At 45.8% G+C, this 25154-nt stretch overlaps 1 protein-coding gene across 7 annotated transcripts in view; it reads right to left on the bottom strand.

Annotated features, from left to right (window-relative positions):
• LOC118776256 (ankyrin-1-like) overlaps positions 1–25154 on the bottom strand; it is a 117293-nt gene that overhangs the window by 30405 nt on the left and 61734 nt on the right. For 6 of the 7 annotated variants that reach the window (XM_036526439.1, XM_036526442.1, XM_036526444.1 and 3 more), the window contains 22 exons: positions 19829–19930; positions 14651–14749; positions 13578–13676; positions 12132–12230; positions 11713–11898; positions 11314–11412; positions 11047–11145; positions 10242–10340; positions 9544–9741; positions 8898–8996; positions 8078–8176; positions 7511–7609; positions 6007–6204; positions 5564–5662; positions 5305–5403; positions 4813–5010; positions 4302–4400; positions 3215–3313; positions 2961–3059; positions 2188–2280; positions 1731–1803; positions 551–571 (listed from right to left, as the gene is read on the bottom strand). In XM_036526439.1, the coding sequence (XP_036382332.1) occupies positions 551–571; positions 1731–1803; positions 2188–2280; positions 2961–3059; positions 3215–3313; positions 4302–4400; positions 4813–5010; positions 5305–5403; positions 5564–5662; positions 6007–6204; positions 7511–7609; positions 8078–8176; positions 8898–8996; positions 9544–9741; positions 10242–10340; positions 11047–11145; positions 11314–11412; positions 11713–11898; positions 12132–12230; positions 13578–13676; positions 14651–14749; positions 19829–19930 (2455 nt within the window). The remainder of the gene's footprint in view (positions 1–550; positions 572–1730; positions 1804–2187; positions 2281–2960; positions 3060–3214; positions 3314–4301; positions 4401–4812; positions 5011–5304; positions 5404–5563; positions 5663–6006; positions 6205–7510; positions 7610–8077; positions 8177–8897; positions 8997–9543; positions 9742–10241; positions 10341–11046; positions 11146–11313; positions 11413–11712; positions 11899–12131; positions 12231–13577; positions 13677–14650; positions 14750–19828; positions 19931–25154) is intronic. The other variant, XM_036526440.1, reaches the window with a different exon arrangement.

Raw genomic sequence — 25154 nt, 5'->3', positions numbered from 1 at the left:
GTGCTGGGTAATGCATCTACTCCACCACTGTCTCCCCTGATTCGAAAGGAAACCACTCTGTGCCTTGATTCCATCAACCCTTGAAATCTTAGTTTGTTCTTCTCTAAAGTCCAGAGTCTGGCATCTCCTGCAACTACACTACACAGTGTCTGATTGAGTGCAGAGAATACAGTACTGCACACAAATCCTGTCTGACCCCGGATCAGTGATTGGCAAGCGAGCACTTTCCATTACAGAGCACTGATCAGGGATCAATAGGGATGAAGGGTGCAGGGGCCAAGAGGACAGCTCAGAACACAGCCCTAGTGGGTTTAGTGAGTGAGGTTAGATGTTACTGGAGGGTAAGGATACATATATGGAGTCATGACTACATGCCAATGAAAAACCACCACCATTTTGTGAGTGAGGAGGGCGAGTGAGAGAATAAAGGGTTCACAGGCTCATGATCAGGCCAAAGGGAGAGACAGAAAGAGAGAGATGCGTTTGAAATGGAGCCACATGTTCACTGACCACCTACGACTACACAAAGGACAGAAGGAGACGGTCATACCTAGTGTTAGCTGTGCAATTCCTAAAAAAGCAGAAGAATTATCATTTAGGAACAGCTGGACAAAGGTTTCATGTTACTCAACATTCATTGAAGGGTCCTCCATGCCCTTTCTTCACAAAAACAGCTTTGAATAACTTCTCATGAGGCAATGACCCCTTGATTTGACTTCAACACAAAAAGCTACAAGAAGCAACTGACTACCAACAATGCAGACACCACAGCCACATAAAAGGAGCCCATCAACTTGTAAAGTAAAAATATATATGCAATATTCCTCTCATAAAAATTGTGTGGAGATGAATCTGACCGAATTTAATTACATTGTAACCTTGAAACGACTTGAGAAGTGTCATGACACGCAAAGAGTTGTTATGTTGCAGTGTTCTTCTGTGTTTATGTCTCTATGTGTTATTGCGTGTCTGTGTATCTGCATCCTTGCCCCATTATCTCCGACAGAGCACTTGTGCCCTCATAAATACATAAATGGAAGTGTGGTGCCAGGAGGTGTAATATAAGAGCTGACAGAGCTGCTCCAACATTTTTGGTTACTTTCACTCAGATACTCCGTTTCCCAAAGCATGGGAGACCTTCAGGACCCTGGACAGGGCTGGCATTGCCTACAGGCACACAAAGCTGAAGGTGATTGGTAGTCAGCCCAGGTGTTGCTCATTGCCTTCATCGGGCCTTATAAAAAAGCATAGCTGTCTTTGTGTCTTTGAGGAAACAGTTACATGGATATGGTCCTTGTGTGTGGTCAATCCGAACTGTGTTTATAGAATTGGACTACTTATAACTCATCCTCTTAACCATAACAGAAGGGCTTGTTTTGTGTAAGCCCAGTATTGTCTATGTTCTGTTGTGCTTTTCTTTCCTTACTGCCTTGATTCTGTTTAGCTTGTCTCACCCTATAAATTAGCCAGTGTATACTCCTTGTGTGTGTGTCTTATACAATCACCATCTGGTATGATGGCCAGGACCATGACATAGGGGTAATTTTGTTTTAGGTCAGCAGGGCAGAGTGAACCTCTTATCAGTCTATACTGAAAGGGAGTCATTCCGTCATGCGTGCACTGACATACAGAATTCTGCATAACTCGTCTTTGTGGCCTGCTCTCTGTAGTTTAACTCACTGAAGCCGTGTTGCGTGTGACATGCCAGTTGTGTGGGCTCAGGCCCCTACCTTCATCCTCTGACACATCCAGGATCTCATCCACTGTTTCAGGGAAACTCATGCGGTGTTTTTCTGTAGTAGTCTGAAACAAAGAGTGAGCAGGAACAGAACACAGATGTAATGTCAACAGCCACAAAAAAAAGATTTTCACTATTGCAAAGTGTTCTGATGATCAGTCTCTGATCAGCAGCCTGTCTGACTTGACTGATAATTCGATATATTAATACCCTATAGGTAAATTAAGATTCAGAATAAATGTACATTCTCTGTAAAAATCCAAATGTTTCAAAGTCAAAACTAGAAAAAGGCTGGCTGGACATAATCCATATGGACCATCTGTAATAGCACAAAACGTCTGATTGATAACATATGGTAAATCCAACTGAATGCCTTCCCTGAGTTTTGCTTTGTTTCTGAGAACCATCCACATAATATCAAAGGATATGAACATAAAATGGCTTCTCACCACCGACACAGTCTCTTCTGTGACCAGCTTCAGCACATCGATGACAGAGATGTACCCCAACCGCTTGGCAATGGCCAAGGCAGAGGTTCCATTCTGAGACAGAGGAGAGAAGAGAAAGGTTTAGGGGGAGATGGAAGTTAAAACAGCTTATTTGCAGTCACTTGTGGTTGTAATGCAGGACAAACATGTGAGAAAGTACAGGGTCTCACAACGGTTGAAATACATGGCTGAAATAGAGTAGGGCTGACTGTAAGGGAACCGAGGAGGGAAGCAAAGGATTGCAATGAAGAAAGAGGAACAGAGGTTGACAAAAGCATTGTCTTCAGACAGATGGAGCAGTAGCTTACACGGACAAGTGATGACAAGTACTGACCTGAAAAAGGCAACACAGCTTCAACATGGCATCACCCAAAGATAATTTATTATATTTGCCATGGCCCACGGTCTTGCCTTTGCTTCTCTTATATTTTGGCAGTGCTTAAACTGAAATCACTGTGCGCTTGCTTTGCCGGTTGCAGCATGATCCCTGAGTTTCTGCATATGTGCAGTTATTCTTCGAAGTAAGAAGATATTTCTGAGCGGAAGCATGAAAATATACCATTTAACTTAACAGCTCCACAAACTCTTAGAAAGACAGCTGTGTACAACAACCGACATAGGCTGCCTGGTGAAGACAACAGGGCAGCAGATGAAAGGGGGGGGGGGGGGGGGGGATGTGGACAATGAAGGAAGGATGGAGAGATGGGTGGTAGAAAGAGTGTGGTGGTGCTCACCGTGGTGGTCTCATTGGGCTGCGCTCCATGTTTGAGCAGCAAGGTGACGATGTCTGTGTGCCCTTGCTGTGCTGCCTGGTGCAGGGGTGTGTACCCTACCTGAGAAAGAGACATAATTCCCAGAATGCACAAGTGATGACAGGTGCAACTGTTTGAAGTTCTTGGCATCTTGCAGTTCCATCTGTGGTCAGTAGGTGTTCAGGTATTCTGTAGGCTTCACAAATGAACACATCTTTAACGGGGCTTGTACTCACTCTTGTCTTGCTGTTGACATTGGCTTGCTGCTGCAGAAGAAACTTCACCATTTTGATATTGCCATAATGACATGCAACATGAAGGGGTGTGTAGCCCATCTAGAAGGGGAAAAAGAATAGTCAAGTCACAAAAGTCAATCTTTGACATCAGAAAATTCTGTGTGAGATGTAAGAGGTTTCATGAAACTATATACACTATAAATAGGGTAGGCTCACCTAAATACACAGCCATTTCTGGGGAAGTTGCAGTATATATAGGAATTCTAGGATCTAAAACCCCTCTGGACTGAATTGTCAGTTATCAGCTTTTGGCCTAATCCTGTTTGGTGCTCTGTGTTCCTCAACTGATTTAGCTTAGCACTGTCCATACATCGACCCTGACAAAACACTTGGGTTCAGATACTACGCTTGTTCATTTTTTACTATATGCTGTTTTAGATCCAATGGGTAGGATGAGCCGTTTTTATTTGAAACCTGGTCGTCTGTAGGATCATCAGGCAGTAATATGAATATGTAAGAGGTAACTATACACTGAATGGCATCTAACCCTGGTCGTCCCAAGTTCTCAGTGTGTGGAGGGGAAAGTTGATCCCGAGTCAGGGGAGTCTGTCATTATGATCCAGGCCTCTGCACTATTTGCAGCCCATTGATTGAATTAGTAATGCAATCCCGTGCTGTGCAGTGAGCTAACACTTTTCAATAGGAAATGAAATGTCAGGGTTAAGATTCTCTGGCATTGCACTCATGATAAGTGAATTTATCAACTGACTCACCTCACCATGAAAGTCAGGATAGTCTTAATGGTTTGCGGTGCTTACACTGACCCTTGAATAATAATCTAACTGTAAACATTTTCTGGTTCTTCCGTCGAAATTATGTCCACAAGGCCCACCAAGCTAAAAAAATGACATCTGTTACAATTGCTGTAATGCATTGTTAAGGCGTGTCTTACGCCTTGAATAGTATGGTCTGTCTGTTATGCTAAAGGCAGGATCTCAGTTCACCACACTAGTGAGGCCCCTTTGTGTTGTTTTACAGTTGCACAGATCTGACCATAGCGATCACAGGTAAACAGCGTATTCTTTACCCGTGTGGCGGCATAGACAGACGCGCCCTGTTTCACCAGAATGTCCGCGATGCCCACGTGACCCTCCTGGGCCACCAGGTGCAGAGGGGTCAGTCCACTCTAACAGTGAAGGAGGGAGACGTCAGGTGACACTATCCAACTGAACAAACTGCATCAAAATTTCAGAATAAACAAGCTGCAAACATAGACAAACAATTCTCTAACTGATGTGGTGGTCTGAAATCCTTAGGGTTTCCAATCCTTAGATCATTCCAGAACTCCATGCGCACCTAATTATCTTAATTAACTTGAGTTAGCTTGAATTATACCAATTTTCATAGTGCTATTTATATTTTTCCCTTTTGCAGTATCCTACAGTTCCCAAAGCCACTTCTGTTCTTGATGCGTCCAATATGTCAGACTTCCCAGAGCTCCTAATGTTTTTAATACATCTATTTCCTCAAAGGTCCAAGTACTCTCTCTGTCCCCCTCACCACAGTATTCCAGTATTCTGCAGATCCTGGCGCCTTACCTTGTTCCCCAGATTGACGTTGGCCTGCTTGGAGATGAGCAGAGAGACCATGTCGGCACGGCCTTCCTGAGCAGCCAAGTGCAGGGGCGTGACCCCCTGCAGTGACTCAGCATTGGCTGACGCCCCGTACTGCAGCAGACTGCTTGCCACCTCCACCTGGTTCTGCTTGGACGCAATGTGTAGAGGGGTGTAGCCATTCTGGCAGAGAGTGAAGAGGGACAGATTTCTTAACAAACATATTTACAGTAACAATAATGTGTGCGTATAACATACATATATTGCCTGTGAGTGTGTGTGTGTGGGTGTGTGCGTGTGGTGTATTTCTGTATTTGTGGGACAGACTGTGAGAGCAAATCATTATGCCAGTGTATGCATTTATGACAGTGTGACAGCCTGTATGCCAGCAAATCAACTCTAAATGGAATTTCTGTTTGAGTGTTTAAAGCTGTGTCTATCAGTGAACAGTCACAGTAGTATTCAGCACAGTCTTACTCTGGCAGCGCTGTGTGGAGACCCGCCCTTGCTGACCAGCAGTTTGACCACGTCCAGGTTGTTGTGATGGACGGCGACGTGCAGAGGGGTCAGCCCATTCTGAGGACCAGAGACATGCAGTGCACTGTCACCTCCTTCCCAAAGCCTGTTTTTATCCTCCCTCTCACCCCCAACCCTTCTCACGCACCCCTCCACACCCCACCTTCTCCCTTTTCACCGCCCCCCTCTCTCCCTCCAGCCCCTGCATCCTGTGCTCTACCTTGCCGGCAGCGTTGGGGTTAGCTCCTCTCTCCAGCAGCAGCTCTGCGACGTCCACCTTGCCGTACTTGGACGCCACGTGGAGGGGAGTGAAGCCTTTCTGTACAGAAAAACAGCAGGGAAGAAGGCCAGAGGGTTCAGAGAGCCCCCATCTTTCAGATGTACATTATCGTTTACCCCAGTCATTCTTACATACATGAGACAGAGACATCTGTTTCATATAGCCACAGCTATGGGTATTTACTGCAACAATTTGGGTTGAGTACATTGCTAAAGTGTACAATAGTAGCCCCCCACCAGTAAATCAAACTAGCCTGTTCAGTACCACTACACTGTGCACACAGTTCCGCACATAATTCATTTGAATAATATGGGAAAGACAGACAGAAACAGACAGAGAGAAATAAGGAGAGATGGGGGGAGCTGCTGGATGCAGTCCTGCACCTTGGTCATCTTGGTCTGCTGGGCCTCCATGTCCAGCAGGATGCGGATGGTCTGGGCATGCCCCTCGCGGGCAGCGATGTGCAGGGGTGTGTGGCCGGCAGTGGTGGTGGAGTTGGGGTTGGCCTTGTGCTCCAGCAGCAGCTTGACCAGATCCTTGTGGCCCATACGAGAGGCGCAGTGTAGAGGTGTCTGGTCATCCTGAGGAAGGGGACGGAGGGATGAAATGGGGAACACAGAAATTTTATAGTATGTGTAGTTACACAGCTGCGTCATGCTTTGTTGTTACATACTAGCCATAATACTGTACAGTACATATTGCTGTCATGATATGTTGCAGTTTATAGTATGTTGATATCATAATACAGTTCAATATGCTTCATGGCATAATACGTGTCAATATCACATTTTTGTGCAGTAAAATTGATCTCATAATTCTATAGTCATACTACTATGCTGTATACTTGATCTCATAATACTGTGCAGCATACTTAATATGTTTCCTACAATGAGCTGTATTCTCAATTGCATCTGCAAATTCCAGCTAGTGTGCAAATTGTTCTGCAGACAGCATTAATGTGTTTTAATTGTCCCATGCGATGCAGGCCGCAGCTGAGCTTGCACCAATTTTGCAAGTTTTCTAAGAATTAACACAGCCTAAAAAGAGGCTTATGGATGAGATCCAGTGTTTAATACAGCGAAACAGAGCCTACAGCACCATGAACAGCAGTGGGCGGAAATTTAGACTCGGTTATTAACATGGGCATACATATTTCAAAAGGACCTATTAAATTTGCATGCTCTTTCTGCGCTGTATTTCTTTAAATAACATTCCACACATGCTGAGACGAAAACTCTTGCTCTCCTGCACTGCCACGGTTCTCCTCTTACTCGGGATCTCCCTGCGTCTGCTGTTTTTGGATGGAATTGGGTCGGAGTGGGAGTCGTGACGATGCAGAGAGGTGCCATCCTTTTCAGGGAGAGAGCAGTCCACATTCGCCTCTCTCTCTCTCTCTCCCTCCTTATGTTTCCAGAGTGTTTTGTGGCTTGTGCTTCTTTGTAAAAGTTCACAGAGATTGCCTTCCTACACAGAGATCCCAGATTGTACAAAGACGGTGAACTGAGCAGTGACAGCCAGCTGTGGTAGGCTGTGCTGCGCTGCATACCTGCTGAAGATCATTTCAGTTGATTTGGAGGGCTATTTTTCACTGAGAAGACTGAAACGTGTTGATTGAGTTTTTAGAAAATTTGGACAGGTTTTCAGTAAACTATTAGGCATTGTCAGCCTTAGTATCTGTCCCACTTATTGCAGCACGAACAGCTCTGCCTTGTTGTTCTTGTCCGTTCATTTGTGTGTTTATATCATCTGCCTCTAGCTGCCTCTAGGTCGCTGGCTGTCTCTCTCCCCATAAAGCGTTATGGAACAGGTATTAACAGGAATTAAAAAAAAAAACCCATGTTGCATCTGGCTGAAGTTTTGTCTCTTCGTGGTGCATAGGAAGAGTACCTTGGCTTTGGCGTCCACTGGTGCCGAGTTCTGCAGCAGGAACTGCGCCACCTCAGAGTGCCCTGCTCGGGATGCCATATGAAGGGGGGTCTCCACTTTCTGTACCCACACACACAGAAACAAACACACACAAACATCAGGGTCACAAAGTCTGTGTGACTGTAAAAGGATGTTACAACCTTACGTGAATGAAGAAACAGTACGGCTCATAGCTAGGTTAAAAGATAACTAAATAAGGCCATGACAGATTGAAACTGCAATCAGTGTATGCACTAAAACCACAAAACACCTGCTTAACACTTACATAGAAATCTGACCCTCAGTGAAATCAAACACACCTACAGCTCAGCCATAACCAAAATTGTGTTACATTTGACACATGACAATGATAAAGGTGACGACAAATAAAGTTGAATATTGTGATTGTTAAGGAACTCCTTGTGATATAACAATAAATATGACAATATAAATATAACTATAATGATAGATAAATATAACGGTATTGTGTAGTTAATGCAAGTTTGGCAGCAGAGTGCAGATAAAGGTGGGAGGGACTTTGGGTCTCACCACATTGGAGGCGCTGGGGGAAGCCCCCTTCTGAAGCAGGATCTTGACAATATTGAGGTGTCCCATGAAGGAGGCCACATGGAGCGGCGTCAGACCAGACTGTTGAGGAGTCACACACACACAGACATGGACACACATATTCATTCATAGATCTAATATTATTTATGTACTTCAAAAAAAGTTTTGCCATTACTACCATTAGTGTATTAATGAGAAAGGAAAACGGAAACACCCAAAGATTTACCATGATTCAAAGACATTCAGTGTATGAAGACATTGACTTTAGGGATAAAACCCTTAGAAGAATATATGATGGCACATTTTTGAGTGTTGATTTATGTTGAACTGTAATTTGTTTTGCTTTTGAAGCTTTTTAAAGTATGTTGCACTCATATGCTGTACCCAAAACTGTCTGTAGCATACCTGGTGAGTCCAACCAGTTACTAATACTTGATTTACATGGTCCCCAGGACTATTTTCTGATAAATTTTCTGATAATGTATTTTACCTCACAATTATCACTTGCCTCGTACTGAGTTTGGAATTAATTGGAACTTTCTGGAAAGAAAGTTAATACGTATTTAAAAATGTGCCCCAAGCAACGAGTTTGTAAGTCAGAAGTCCGTGCAGTGCTGAACTGAAACTGCTTTGTGCGTAATTGAAAATGCTTTTTAATACTCGGGGCGCTTCAAGGATTGGGGGACATGGTAATGCTCAGATTGCCCAAAGGATCCACACTGTAGCTGCTCTCCCCATTTCCCTACTCGCTCCAGCTCTCCTGCTTGCCACTGTGGCTGCCTCCCCCCCCCGCCGGCCTCACCTCTGTCACAGCTTCCAGGGACGCGGAGTGCTTGAGCAGGAGGTCCATCACACGCATGTGGTTCTTCTTACAGGCAATGTGCAGTGGCGTAAACCCGTTCTGTGTACACAGTGGGCACAACGTGTTTGATTTCAGCACACACAGTTTTAGCAAATGATACTAATAGAAGGTTGGCAAGTAGCAATTAGTTATACAGAAGAACATTTGTCCACTTTATGCAACAAGCCATAACAGTGCATTCACACTTGGGGGTAATTTCACACCTATCAAGGTGCAATTCATTTGAGAGTAGTCAAACTGCGAAACAGATCGAAAGAAAACAAACCCATAGAGATTTATTTTTTTATAACAGAAACCCACAAGTGATTTATTACTCTGCACTGTTATCATTTGACCACTCGGGGGCAGTAAATAGCAGCAATGCCCATGCCGTGATTAATCATGGGCCGCAATCATTTAGGGGGAGCGGGTGGAGCGGAGTCTGAAGGATAATTACCGGACGCAGCCATGTATGGATGAGGTCTGCTTTGTTTTCTCCTGGCACTTTGTTTAAGATCTATATGGCCCCATTTCAAGCATCATTTGGTCATTCTACTTTGAAAGATGACAACAAGCAGGAAAAGAGTGACGAGGCAAGGTGGCGTACCAGCGCCCGGGCATTGGGTTTGGCCCCCTTGTCCAGCAGCACTTTGGCCATGCGGTGGTGGCCACAGTGGGCCGCCACATGCAGGGGGGTCAGGTGGTCCAGCGTGATGTCATCGATCTCTGCATTGTACTGCAGCAGCTGCCGAACGCAGTCCATGTGATCCCCCTGTGCGGCCATATGGATGGGAGACAGGCCGTTCTGAGAGAGGGAAGGAGAAAGAGACTATATTTAGAATATGGATACATTTTTATCACTGAAAATGAATTATGGTTATTTGCATGTAATAAAAAGGAAAACATGACAGAAAAAAAATGAGGAGGCGGCCCTTATTGCTTATACAATAGACCAATTAGTTCACTCTGAGTCTCCTTGCTGAGCAAACATCACTATCATTTCAGAAAAGGTCAAACTTCAAAAAGAAAGAGAGGAAGAGACAGTGGGCAAGAGAGAGTGCCTAAAGATGGGAGGAGGGAGGGAGAGGGAGAGGAGGAGGAATACGGGTAAGAGAGATAGTGTAACAAATACGGAGTCAGAGAAAGACAGGGGAATGGCAGAAAAGAGGAATCAGAGGTTTCAGTGGTCTTTGACTATGGTTTGATAGTGGTGGTAACCCATTCTGTGGCACATTTAGAGAGGTTAAAGGGTGCACTTAAACCACGCGTGACCTTTCTCACACTGCTCTCTGGTGTTTGGCTCACCTTGGTCTTGGCCTGGATGGGAGCACCATTGTCCAGCAGGATCTCGATGATCCGCACGTGTCCGTTCCTGGCAGCACAGTGCAGGGGGGTGAGCTCGTCCTGCACGGAGGGAGGGGATGAGGGGGGAGAGATTGACCCTCTGCGTGCGGCACAGTGAAACTGATGTAATGGTGTTTGATGCTTTACGCATAGGAAGGTGAAACAAATCCAAGTGCCCCTGTTGCCTCCTCACAGTCTTAATTATGCACTGCTTCCGTCTGTTAGGCCAGTGACAGTGACTGTTGCAATTTCAGTGCGGATGAACAGAAACACACAAGTGATTTAGCATCCTGCACTGTTATCATCTGACCAGTGGGGGGCAGTAAATAACAACAATGGAAAAGGCACGATCAACCATGGACCTGACTCATTCAGTGGGAGTAGGCAGGAGAGGAATTGTCTAATGTTTTATGCAAATAGTTTGGGGTTAAAGGGTTGTGTACTGTATCAATACATCAACGTCCACGTGACTGTCGCTGCCTCTGTGTCACTGTGTGCCTGCTTCAGTCAGAGTGTGTCTCAGCGTCTGTCTCCATCTCAGTATGTCTGTCACAGTATTGGTGTGTCTGCTTCAGTGCCAGTGGATCTGTCACTCCGCCAGCATCTCAATGTGTCTGCATTAGTGTCAGTGTGCCTGTCTCAGTGTGTTTGTTCCACCGTCAGTGTGTCTGTTTCAGTCTCAATGTGTCTGTACCAGCGCCAGTGTCTTTCTCTCAACGTACGTGTGTCAGTGTAATCATTGTGGATGTGATGTAGAGAGGGGTACCTTAGTCTTGGCATCTATCTGCGCCCCTCTGTCCAACAGCAGCCTGACCATGATCACATTACCCCTCCTCGATGCTATGTGCAGGGGCGTGATGCCATTCTGAAAAAGAGACACACACACACACACACACACACACACACACACACACACACACACACACAAACAACTTCACATTTCAAAAGCTTTCCATTGTATTAAGTAACATTGACAGTTTAAATCTGAGTTGGGACTCTGGACTTGAGACAGGGATTGCATCAAGGAACAAACCTTGGGGGTGAAGTTGACATTGGCTCCTCTGTTGAGCAGCAGCTGGGCGACATTAAGGTTTTCATAATGTGCTGCAATGTGGAGGGGGGTGAAGCCAGTCTGCAGAGAGAGATGTTAGAGAGGACTTTCATCTGACCTTTCATATCGTTGTTTGATATCGTTTGTTAAATTAGTTATGTTTTCATACACATATGTTTGCATGCATGTTACAGATCAAACTGGATTTCTGTTATGCTAACACAGGAACTCAGATTGAACCACACTGAACTAAAACTGATCCGAAGTCAATGGTAACCCGGTAAATCAAATACACATACCTGTGCACGCGCAGCCGACCAACTGCAAACAGACACACAAACACAGACATGCATGCACTGTGTCTTTGAGAATGGCGCCCACCTTGCTCAGGACGTCTGGGTTGGGATCGTTCTGCAGCAGCACGGCGGCAGTGCGCGTGTCATCATTCCGTGCCGCAATGTGCAGGGCGGGCAGACGCACCTTTCCTTTGGTGCCGTAGTTGATGAGCAGGGCCACCACGTTCTCATGGCCCTGCTGGAGGGCCACCGCAAGGGGGGTGAACCCATCCTGAGAGGCAGATAGAGAGAGGGAGGGAGGGCAGCAGAGAGGAAGAAAAACAAGGGGAAAGAGAGAGGGACACACACAAATAGACGGAGAATAAGACAATATGAGAGAAAACAGGGAAGGAGAAGAAAAGCAAACAGAAAAGCAAATCTCCTATGAGCTAAAAACAATGTCATGTCATACAAAAGCAGGAGGACTGTAGAAGAAGCTAACTGGAACACTGGGTTGTCACTCACCTCTGTTGGAATGCTTTGATTGGCTCCATTCTCCAGAAGGAACTTGACCACCTCCAAGTGATTCTCTTGCGCGGCCATATAGAGTGGAGTAAAGCCCTTCTGTAACGGACAGATGGATCCATGGCCATACACACACACCAGGAGGAACAGGAGGCACAGCATCCAGTCACACATACACACAAACAAAGGGAAGGTTGCACACAAATACATGCATAAACATATACACACAGATTCATAAGCACACACACAAGGAGACACAGACACACAGAGAGACAGCAGGCAGACAGGTATTAAATAGGTTGCATATGTGATTGGGTTGTTATAGTACCGATCTGCATTTGTCAAGATTTCAGGGAAATTCAGTGAGAATTTTTATTCCACATACCAAGCATAAAGTAGCCTTGAGCAGCCAATTTTTATATCCAGCAATTGCAATACCCGGACACTATTATTAATTGCCATGTCAATATCCATATCTATGTAAATTAATCTATATCTTTTTCCAAAACTACCGAAGGCACAGTATTCTCCTGGCTGGGATTTTGAGAGATACGGAAGGCTGTAAAAGGTCTGCGTGTAAAGATGAAAACAAATTATGGGCTCATCTATCACAGCCAAGCTTGACCAACGCCTTCAATTAGATATTAATCTGGAGAGAGCAGTCGATTGTGCAAGAAGGACTGACACACAAACAAATTACAGCGGCCGAGTGACAGCGGCTTCAGAGGAACACAAGACGATGATAAGCCAACCAGACAGGAACATGGGGAAATGAGCAGGACCCTGAGCAAAAACCCCTTAACGAGATTCCTCTCAGGACTTCACACTTGTCCCTAATGATGTGGAGTGTTTGCAATCAAGTCGCGGATTATTGTTTCTCGGACAGCTGGTTTTCCTCCCTCTGCCGTTGTGTCTGTAATTGGACAGGGGAATTAGGAGGGATGCCTTGCCCGCTGGCATCAGAGTGCCAGATGACGGCAGTGCTGCAGTCTGTGGACTGTGCGACTCTGTGTGCTGCAAAAGCCGTACGCTGCAGCTATTAGTCTCTGCTCTCTGAGATGTTTTATCTGCTGATGATCTGTAGGCTTAATCATTTCAGCCATGCATTGTCTCCTAGAAACAGACAATTTCTGAATCTATGTCAAAATATCAAAATCTTGATTGCTCAGAAGGTTCTGGGATGCTGTAATGACACTGGGTTCTTGCTCCAACGTCATCATAATGGGCTGCTTGGGGTACAGTAGGAGCTACAGTGTTGTAGTGGTATACATCATCGGGTATCCAGGCTTAAAGAGCAACAGCAATGTCTACCAAAAACAATCACGGCAGCACACAGTCAAAAGGCAGGCAATGCCGTTTAGTTTGGTCCTCTTGGTGTGTCCTGTTTCCTGTATCTCCTGTACACTGCACCATTACTGCTGGATATGATGCTGGAGGGAGTTTTACCTGGGACTGGGCATTGACGTTGGCCCCGTAGTTGACCAGTTCGGTGACCACCTGTTCCTGCCCGGCCAGTGAGGCGATGTGGAGGGCTGTGTTCCCTTTCTGCAGATAGAGGGCATGAATCGCCACTGAGTCTAGCAGCCTGTTGTTGCAAAAGCCTCAGAGACACTGCAAACAACCTGCACAAGCTTCTCTGAAACTCACATTGCTTTATTAAGAGAAGTTGAAATGCTCTACAGCTTTAAGGCATCACTATCACTTCCTATGTGACTAATATAGAATCCTTACGAATATAGTCAATCCTTCTGCCAGTCGAATAAAGTAGATGTGCACATCAACATGAACTTCAACAAAGCTTAGGTCTGGTAATCCAGAGCTCCTCAGGTTCACTGTGATTTAAACTATTTATACCTCTCATTGACCTTTTGCAAAGCATGTCAGTGTTATGGTGCATTCCTTTTATAAGACATTTTGTGAGTAAAGGCTGTGAAGTTTGTCTTAAAAGTAAGGTTTCTGTCAATCAAATAAAATTCATTCAAGTACAGTTCCCACAAAGAAGTAACATGAAAACTGTGAAAATTGAGAAGCCAAGAGGCAGCCAAGAAGGATTAGTTGCTTTGGTTATATTCCATGTGATGTCACACTGAAGTGTTTACAATATCTACGTAGTGTAATAGTAAGTAAGTAGTAATAGTAAAAGTGTCTTCATATCTGTTGTTTGTCTACAGCAATTATTATGGCTGAAATAATAGACTCAATCAGTGGCTCTGTGTTCAGGGGTAAGTGAAACAGAAACAAGGCATTATCAACAGGATAGTGTGGTTAGTGTGAGTAAAATCTGAGCAAAAGGTTAGTATCTTAGCGGTAGTCTCAATTTGAGACACAGAGCACTCTCAGTGTGGACGCCAATGATACACGATTTTCTCTGTGAGACAGAGTAAAGCTGGAGGGATGACAACCTTAGTGGTGTGTGGATATGTAACTTGGACGTTTTAGAGATGGTTTGGGTTAAGGTCCGAGCTGTGCGTGAGTGAGGCGTGAGAAATAAGGTAGCAGTAAGTTGTTGTCGCCGATACCTTGGTGGTGGTCTCCAGGACGATGCCATTGTGCAGCAGCTCCAGCACCATCTTGACGTGGCCCTCCTTTGAAGCCAGGTGGAGGCCGTTGAGTCCATTCTGGGGAAGGAGAGAGGACAGAGCAGACCTCACACTGGACCACTCTCTGACACGCTGTCCGCTCGAGCTGTGGCACGCTCTCACCAGCACTGCCGCAGACATAGTCGGTCTCATGCCCACCCGTGCACTGAGACACCGCCGCACTCATACGGGGCCTGTCACAAATTCACTGACACATTTACCCGCTCGAATATATCGCAGCAGCACTAAAAAAAGCATTGTCACTCTGTCTCTCTCAGAGGTTGAATTGATCGAAGTGTGAGCTGCTTTGAGACAGTCATCATTGCTTGGATCCTGTCGTAAATCTTTGAGCTTCCCAGACACTGAACTCAGCAGTACATAGCAGGTTCTTCCAATGCACACACACTCGCATGCACGCATGCAAACACACACACACACACACACACACATATGCATACACATATACACAGGTGTGCCAATTGGCAGTGTACTGATTGCCAATGTGCTCAAAACAGCTATTCACAGTGGTCCCCCCATTGAAATTTTGAGGTCCTTGTACTTTTACTTGTACTCCTTGTATGCTAGGGTCACCTCAGACAGAATAAGACAGAGGGGGATAAACTGGTTGAATGCAGGAGAGCAACAGACAGAGCGAGAGGATGGATGAATCAATTCTGCAGCAGTGGCTTCTGCTGGTGAAACTAATAGCATGAGCCCAAGGAGGAATGTGTATCACTGCAGGGAATCAATACACCACTATAAGTAGGTGAGAGATAGAGGGAATTTGAATGTGTGAGAGAACTGAAAAAGATGACACATACACAGATGCAGCCCTCTGTGCCACTTGACACTCACACTGTCCAGACTATCATTAGTGCAAAGATGTCATCTACACACAGATGCTGTCTGTCCTTGTCATAATTACAGTGAAATGAAGCACACATCATATTACACTCAGATATCAATACCGACATCATCATCAAACATCAACCATTATAGACTTGTAACGTAATGCACACAATCACACACAGACACGTATGCATTAATGCACTCAGGCATTCAGAACAGCAGCTGCATGGATGATGATCATAAAAATGAGAAGGATGGCGATGATGAGGAAGATGGAGCTGATGAAGGGAGAGGGATGGCACGCCCCGCGGTCTCTGGGATGGAAAGAATACGAGCCGTGTGGGATAGGTCTGACCTCACACAGCCTTCCTTCAGCCTTACAGGACATGTGAGGTTGGACCTTTCCCACACCACTGATATTCCACTGACTCTGGAGACCACAGCACACCATCACACTGCTGAGGACACAGAAAGGGAGAGAGGGAGAGAGAGGTGGGGCCAAGGGAGAGAGGGGGTAGAGAAGGAGAGAAAGGAGAACCAAGGGAGAGGAGAGAGAGGGTAAAGAAGGGAAAAAAGGGAGAAGGAATGATCAAAGAGGGGGAGATAGAGAGAGAGAGAGGGAGAGAGAGGAGAAGGGGGACACAGAGAGAAAGGGGGACCAGGGGAGGAGGGGACAGAGAGGGGAGAGAGGGGGAATGGAGAGGTAGAGGAAGAGAGGGAGGGGGGAGACAAAGAAAGAGCTAAGGGAGAAGGGGTGGAAGGGGATACATCCTCTCTGGGGCATACTGAAATCACAGAGGGGGGGGGGGGGGGGGGGCAGATGAACAAATAGAAGTGAAAGAGGAAATTAAACAGTTGAGAATGGTGAAAACTCTAGGGAAAGGGAACAAAGAGAGGTGAAGGAACATGGGGATTTTAGACCCTGTGGACACAAACAAGATCACAGAAACAAGCTGGTTTCTGCTCAGCCCAAGAATGAGAGATATGTCCAACACAGCCCAGCCTCCATTGGGTTTTACCACATAGTCAAAGAGAAGATACAGAGACAGGCAGGCATATTCTGCATTGACACCTACAACATCAAAAACTGCAACACAGCACCAGCACACAAACCTACAAATAATATGATACACTCTCAAAAAAGACAAAAACAACACATTGGAGCATTTAAACAATTACATAAAACATAACAGATGTCAAGTTTGTTTTTGCTTCTTATTTTTCATTTATCAACTGTTTAAAGGGGGGCAGATAAACCAAAAATAACAAGCAAAAATACAGAGTTCAACATCAAAATTAAAATACTTACACACAAAAAAATTAAAACACACAGCACAGCCTTATGATGTAATATAACCCACAGAATAAGAATTCAATACAAGCCGAAGAGCAAGGCTCTGCATGCAGTACCTACATTGTCCAGAAGGGGTCTCTATACCACCTCATATCCATAACATAACTCATAACTGCAGTTACCTCTTCAAAATTTACTTCATAAACATTTCACAGCTATGTATGGCACACTGTGTATCACTCATGAATCACTCATGAATCTACCTGTATTGAACTAATGAGGTCAACTCATTTTATTGTGTGGAGCATGACTAGGAGACAAGGAGAATGGTACAGAAGATAGTGTATTCAACCAAGAACAGTCTGACCATACCTGCAATGACTAAACCCTGTAATCCACAGATGAGCGTTACAAGGTGGCGCTAAACAAGTGATAAATATGCATCCTGAATCAAAATTGTTTGGATACGCTGCACACTATTCTGTAGATACTATGCCGTCAATTTGCCATTTTTTTACTACCTACACCTTTCACATTTATTCTTACTGCTAGCTATATGACTATCGCCATCTTTCATTAAAGTCCATCATAACGAATACAAATCCCACTGTACTTTTGGTACTAATACTGCTAGGGTCCGCTGCAACACGGGGGCAGAGGCGGCTTCAGAGAGAATTATGCAAACCCTTGATAAGCTGGTTTAATGAGGTAGAGAATCCTGCTTCCAAACAGAGCTCTGCCACTAAAGCCCCTCTGTTCAGCGCCTCACAGAAAACAGACATTAATCTGTCTGCGTCGTGGCCTCAGCTGCAACCTTTTTGGGCCACCGTGCCCTCCACCCGCCCCAGTGGGGCTGGCCATCAGGGCGAAGCAGGCAGGATGGAGGCGAGGGGCCAGGAGAGTGGCTCTACTGCCCCACTTCTGTCCTGCTCTGTGTGCCATGTCCCAATGTACCCGGGCTGCTCCGCTCACCGCGCACCTGCCTACGCCTGTCTTTCAGGTGGGGATCCTGCAGGGGGGTTCTCCACGGCTTTGTGCACAGGTAAATTAGCGTGGCTGCTGGAGAGAATGTTACACATGCTGGATGGAGGCCTAATGTGTAAAACGCACATCTTCTGAAGCAGGGATTTAATATTGAGAGAGGACATCATGGACATGCCAGGGACAGTTCTTTTGTGTAGGAAGTCGCTCTGGATAAGAGCGCCTGCTAAATGCAATGTAATTTAATGTTCATATAACCATTCTTCAGAGAGCAGGTAATTTAGGCACAATTATAAAAGTTTTAAAAAATGTAATATTAATATATATTAATATTCACCAAAATATGACACATTTTTGGAAATAATTAGGAATGATCATTTCTGCTATTAAATGCATGCACATTGCATGTCTCTGTCTCCTCCTTCTCTCTTTTCCTCTCTCTCCCTCTCTCTGGTTTCCCTCCAAGAGTCTATATCTGAGGCTGGATGATAAGACACCCTCCCTTCCCTGTCTCCACCCCTGCTGGATCACACCCTGCTCTGCCTATGTGTGAGCGTGTGGGTTTGCTAATGCATGCATGTGTATATTTGTGTGTGTACAGACAAGTGTATGTTTGTGTATGTGTGTGTGTGTGTGTGTGTGTTTGTGCATGTGGGCAAATGTGTGTTTGTGTATGTGTGTGTGAGTGTGTTGACGTGTGTGCCTGCATACGCGCACGTTCCCCTATCAGGTGGAGAGACAGACAGGCTCAGAGAGATAGTGCTGCTGAGCTGCTACCACAGCGTGCTGCATGGCATCAGGCCCTGTCTGCAGGACAGTTCCCTTCCAGCAGCAGTTCCAAAACGCCCTGCTCTCCAGCAGACTGCATCCGACACATGCATCTGCTGCTCTTTCCCCTGCTCCAGGATGCCTGACCCCCAGCTTAAAAAGAGATCCACTGCTGGCCTTGATCTCTGCAAACTGCTTTGAAAAGTTAGAGTGTCTGTGTACAGTAGAGCTCTCTGAGGCTCAGAGGATGTGTCACCTCAGGTCTGCTGTCCGTGTGCTTTGGGCCTGCAGGACCTGCTGGAATCATACAGAGCTCTATGACATAAAGGGCAGGGCTACAGTGCCATAGGCAGAGGGAGTGGCTGCACTTTTCAGTTCATAATTACAAACTTTATACTGACCTGTACTGTCCAGTATCTTACTTTTGATTCCCACTGCCATTGCTTGTGTTCCTAATTCTCATCCAGTCACTCACCTATTGGTCATTATGAATGTTACTGTATGTCTTTTTTTGTTTTCTCAGGCTAATTCTAAGCAGTGCCCTTGTGATACAATTGTATAGTGAGTACAGTTAAAGCGAGGCTGAGAATGCTTTTAATGAAATTCATGAAGGAGTAGGAAAATGTGGCATGTATGATGAATCATAGACATTTGTTGATTAAAGCTACTAGGTGCATGACACTGATCAATGTGGTGAACACCTCTTCATGTTATGGGTTTATTTATGCTGGGGTACTTTGAATGACTGTATTTTATTTAACTGGTCACATGAGCTGCAGTTATGCGAACATGCAATTCACACATATAGTAGGTAAACCACAAGACTGAGAGTTATGGACCAGCAAAGACTTCACTTAGAGATACAAGTCTCATACAATTGATAAGTGGTATGAAGGGCCACTTAGATCATCCCAAGTTTTATGAAATGAAAAAACAGGTTTAAGAAAAATATTTTTATTAGAGGACATGTCCTCTGAAATACTTGAAGTGAGATTTTTTTCTTACAATATTAAATAACCTTGTAGTTGACAACACTGTCATTATGTTCCTGTGCAGAAATGACTTACCCACCAAATTATGCAATGAGCCAGAAATTTCGACTGAGGCTAAATGAGATTCTTCCGTAGCAGAATATTAAAAAAAAGAAAAAAAAAATCCAAGGGATCGCACCTCCTGCCCTCCCTCTACCTACCAGTGTGAGATGTGCAGTGTGGTGGATCTCTCACCTGATTGGCTGTGTTGATGTCTATCCCATTCTTTATGTGATCAAGGGCCTTGTCCAGGTTCCCAGAGCGAGCAGCACGAAGAAAACTGGTGGCAGCATCAGCCTGAGAGAGAGAGAGAGAGAGAGAGAGAGAGAGAGAGAGAGAGAGAGAGAGACAGAGAGAGAGAGAGAGAGAGAGAGAGAGAGAGAGAGAGAGGGAGAGAGAGAGAGAGAGAGAGAGAGAGAGAGAGGGAGAGAGAGACAGAGAGAGAGAGAGAGACAGAGAGACAGAGAGAGAGAGAGAGAGAGAGAGGGGGAGAGAGAGAGAGAGAGAGAGAGAGAGAGAGAGAGAGAGACAGAGGGAGAGAGAGACAGAGAGAGAGAGAGAGAGAGAGAGACAGAGGGAGAGAGAGGGAGAGAGAGAGAGAGAGAGAGAGAGAGAGAGAGAGAGAGAGAGAGGGAGAGAGAGACAGAGAGAGAGAGAGAGAGAGAGAGAGAGAGAGAGAGAGGGAGAGAGAGACAGAGAGAGAGAGAGAGAGAGAGAGAGAGAGAGACAGAGGGAGAGAGAGAGAGAGAGAGAGACAGAGGGAGAGAGAGACAGAGAGAGAGAGAGAGAGAGAGAGAGAGAGAGAGAGAGAGAGAGAGAGAGAGGGAGAGAGAGAGAGAGAGAGAGAGAGAGAGAGAGAGAGAGAGAGAGAGAGAGAGAGAGAGACAGAGATGCACAGTCTTTACCAAAACACACCAGGATCAAGGGGAAACAACCGAGTCAAAGCCATTGGGAATGGATCTGACTGAGGAAGCAGGCAGTGGAATTCATGTCCTTAAGTGTGCAAAATCTCATTTTAGAGGGACTGTGACGATTGCCTCTGGCAAGTCCATGCAAATTGTACGCGTGTTTTTCAACGTGTTTATCACTGGAGACGAATGAGCAGCCCGCGTTACATCACCTTGCCCCAAGCATGTGTTTATCTGTGCTTTGACTGTGGCCTGTCTGTTTCATCAGCACGAGTCTTCCTACTAGGCAGCTAAACCAGCGCTACCACTCTGTTCTGTTCAGGCTCAAAGAGTTACTTTTAACAGCAGGTTCAAAGTTTAGTCACCAACGAAACAACCAGGACACCCCCAGAGGAACCCCCCCTACCCCCACCACAGATACGAGTTTAAATTATTAACGTGGGACTACAGCACTGGCCCTGCTGATGCCAGCAGCATGTCGGATTAAAGTTCCTTCTCATCTCTGTGCTGTCAATCATTCCAGCGATCACCTATCCATCTTTCCTATTGTCTGTATTTCCATATCTCTGGCTACTTATCTGTCAAGAATGGTCCAGGAAGGGCATAGGCTTGGAAATTCACATTGTAATATGCTTTATTTACATGAAGATAATAAGTACTGCCAGAGTACTCTAAGTAATAAGTAGTGCCAGAGCTAGTTTGTAATGGATTTCATTTTAATCAGAATGACAGCACTGCTTTACATTATCACTAAATTATAACATTTATAAACATAAGAACCACCAAAAAAACCTCTTACGGATCTACCATTCTGACAGCGTGCCTCAGAAACACAAGAGACGGTCGCGTGCACTTACTGCAATAGAAAATGGTGCAGTGCTAAATTAACTCCACAGCCACTTCAATTACACTATCATTGTTATCTGCATAGCTGCGTATGATGGCCATTTATTACGCAAGTAATAACCTTTTCGTCACGTACCATTAATTATGTGACAAGAGGGTCTCTCACAGAAGAACAGGAAAATATATCTATAAATAAATAGATCTATATTCTGTGTTTTGGTGCGGCTATAAAGAAACGCTGCTCACACTCAGGGTTATTAATGTGCTCCCCTCTCGTATCGTGTCTGTACATAAAAGAGGTGTTTATGTGCCTTTATCTCTTTGCTGTATATTATTTGCGTTGAAAACCATTCACCCTGTGCGAGACACAAGTGCTCGTGCACCATGTAATTAGAGAATGCTTTAGACTGCGGCAAACTCCCTGTCTCTCACAGTCTCCCCAGCTCTCTCTCCTCTCTCTTTCCCCCTCCCTCAGTCTCTCCAGCTCTCTCTCCCTTGCTTTTCCTCCCTCTCTCTCTCAGTCTACCCCCCTTACATCAGGCAGCGTCTTTCTCTCTCTATCTTATGCTCCTCCCCTTTGCTTTCCCCCTCACTCCTTCTTGATTCCTCTCCTGTTTGTATTCTCTGCTGCACACCCCCCCCCCCCCCCCCCCCCCACCTCTCGCCTGTTGCAAAATAATATTAGGACACTTAAATTAGCAAATGTAATGTGTGTTGATGGAGGTGCCTGCTCCTCCTTCTCTTCTCGGGTGATGCGGATCCCCTGGGGGGTGAGGTAATGGAGGTGCAGCTGTGACACTGCAGCAGTGTGAGGACCCCAGGCCCGGCTCACCCAGGCATTCACACGATCTGCAGTTCAGTCAGGGCACAGGTCACCCTCTCTAGCAGGGCCACGCTGTTCTACCTCCCCTTTTCTCTCCCTCCAGTATCTCCTGATTCCTCAACAGTCCATTCACAGCCTGGCACTGTAATTCCACATTCCCATACCAGTGCAGCACACAATGCCCCCTCCTCCCATCTCAGACTGAATATAAATCCCCCCCCCAACCCCCCAAGCAGCATCAGACACTGTCAACAGAGCAGAGCTCTCTGGGCAGACTGGACACCAGCACTAGTGTCCGTGCTGTTTCCCCAGCGGAAACACTCAAATTAAAGCTTGTGGGACAGAGCGAACAGTCAACTCTGGCCTTGGTGCCAGCCTGCTGTGATTATTATCTCTCTTAAAATATGGGCGGAGATGAGAGGCATAGACTTGCCCGCTTTGTCTCCAATCATAGCAAAAAATGGGGAAAGTCGTCAAATCAGTAAGAGATGATTGCAGCTGGTGGGGTCTGACAGAAAGAGAGGGTGAAAAAACAAATGTGAAGGGGGACGGGGCCGGAGCAGTAGGGAAAGAGAGAACTATTTCCAGCAAGTGCAGCAGGAATCCTAAGGAGAATTACGATCTGACAGCCTTCAAGACGCATAATATGGAAACCGAGCTATTTCCACGCCATGCCCTGAGTAATGCCCCACTCCTCAGCCTGATGTCCCAGTGCACGTCCCGGGACATGAATAGCTGGAGTGGTCTGCCACCCTAAGTGCTGGGTGCACGGTACAGACAGCCATGATAGCAAGCAACGGGTAAAAGCTCAACAGCAGGACTGAGTACTGCTGGGTGTGTTGTGGAGCAGTTTAAAAACCCACCGTGAGAAAACACCCATGCTGTGGTAGCCCTTGGAGACGGGGTGTGAGAGAGGGTCTGGGGGTCAGGCTGTGCTTTGTGTCAACAGATACAGCTGTGCAAGAGAGGGTCCTGTGATTTCTGCCACCTGCTTCCCACCTCTTACACACACCCCTCTAGCAGCCACACTGTGTCATACAGTACACCGATCCGCACCTTCTTCTTTACCGCGTGCCCTTTCACCCCTCTCTCTCTGCCCCTCTCTCTCTCAGCACAGTCCTTCACCAGTCTGCCTCCCTACCTTATTTACAGAACACTGAAACTGAATATGATGCTGTTATGAGTACAATGCACACACATACTGTACGCATATACACACAGACACACACACGCACACATGCACATGCGCACAAAACATACAGTGAGGTAATGCAAACTTGATGAACGCTCGCACAGACAGCCGTAGACATAAAGACACACACACACACACACACACACTTTGAACACCCTCACAGAAATACCCCTTTAACTCTCTCCATCCTCTAGATTGGAGTGCGTCATACAACACCACACATGGTTCCCCTAAATCCCTCTCACGCTCTGTTATTAACACACTGCCTATATTAACACTGCACCTCTTCTGCCTCCCAAAGTTCGCCCTCCGCCTAATGCCCTTTCGCAGCTTCCCTTTTGCCCCAGGTTCCCAGCTACTCACAGTGTCAGAGCCACTCCAGTCAGCCATGGCCCCTCTCCTTTCTCCTGTGACGCCTCTGCTTTCTGTGTAAGATAATACCCCCTCCCTCCAGTACTGCTGCAGGGCGACACACCGCCTCTCCTTCGACTCTCACACACCTGTTGCAGCCCTGTGAGCACCATGCTAAATTTATCAGCCCGGGCCCTCCCGAGGCATCCCTCACACATAGGGATATGGACACTTCTATGTGCATGTCTGTGCACAGATGCATACATGCACTTGTGTGCTGTTGCATGTTACAAGCATATATACGGTACACACTTTGCAACCAGATATGCGTGTTGTATAGTGTGTATGTATGTCTGTGTGAGTGTGTACATATATGTACATGTACTTGTGGGTAAGTGTGCGTGTATGTGTCTGTGGTGTGCAGATTGTATGTGTGTGCGTCAGTTTGTGGAGGAGCCTTCACCTGCCCCCTGTAAATAATTACTTGTTCAAGAACACAACTTTTTGAGCAGTCGGGCTGTGGCTGCCCTCAGGCTGGTTCCTTTTGTTTGTTGTTTTTTTGGGTAAATTTTACTCCTTCTGTGTATTTTGTGAGAAGCATCAGCAATCTTCTATACAAAGCTCTTGCCATAGTGACTTGCTGGATGTTTTAAGAGTGTGGCCTGTGTAAACACTGCTGAAGGGACACACCCCCATACACCACCCATACACACACACACACACACACACACAGCATGCATGGACACACACTGGGAGCTGGCATGGTAACTGCCTGGAGACCCTCACCCATTGGGGCCCCCCTGTGAGCAGACCACCCCCTCCCTGGCTGCAGAGGGTCAGGCACACAGCTACCCAGAGTCACCCCATTCCATCACAGAGCACACCCAACCCTGTCACCATCACAATGGCCTGGAGTGCATTCTGGATAATTCCACTGCTCTTACCACACTGTATGCACTCACTGATGACCACAATAGCAGAGATTCGTGCAGAACATGTCTCCTGTTTAGGATAACTTCTGTCCAACCTACATGTATAACTTAAAACACCCTTCTCCCACTCAGCAGCAGAAAGTAGGAAAAAAAGCTAAACGTGTGCACATGTGGGTACTAAAAACTACAGCTACAGCAACTGGTTCTTTAACTTTTGTCTGGACACAAATTCCATTCAAATGACTTGCAGTTTCTAAAAACTCTTCACACCTGTGAAAATGCTCATTTTCACACCTGTGTCCTTTTCCATCAAGACAAAAATACACATAGTGTATTTTTGGGGTGTTTAATCCAAAATGTGCTTGATGTGAGTTTTGTGTTTAGTGACCACTGCCCAGTGGTGAGACTGGTGCAGACTGCCGTAGTACTTTCTGCATTTGGTAACAGCAGTTTCTTGCATGTGCATGGA

This window comes from Megalops cyprinoides, chromosome 4 (assembly GCF_013368585.1).
Source record: "Megalops cyprinoides isolate fMegCyp1 chromosome 4, fMegCyp1.pri, whole genome shotgun sequence".
NCBI lineage: Eukaryota > Metazoa > Chordata > Actinopteri > Elopiformes > Megalopidae > Megalops > Megalops cyprinoides.
Note: the sequence above shows the minus strand (reverse complement) of the source record. Positions and strands in the feature narration are given on the sequence as shown.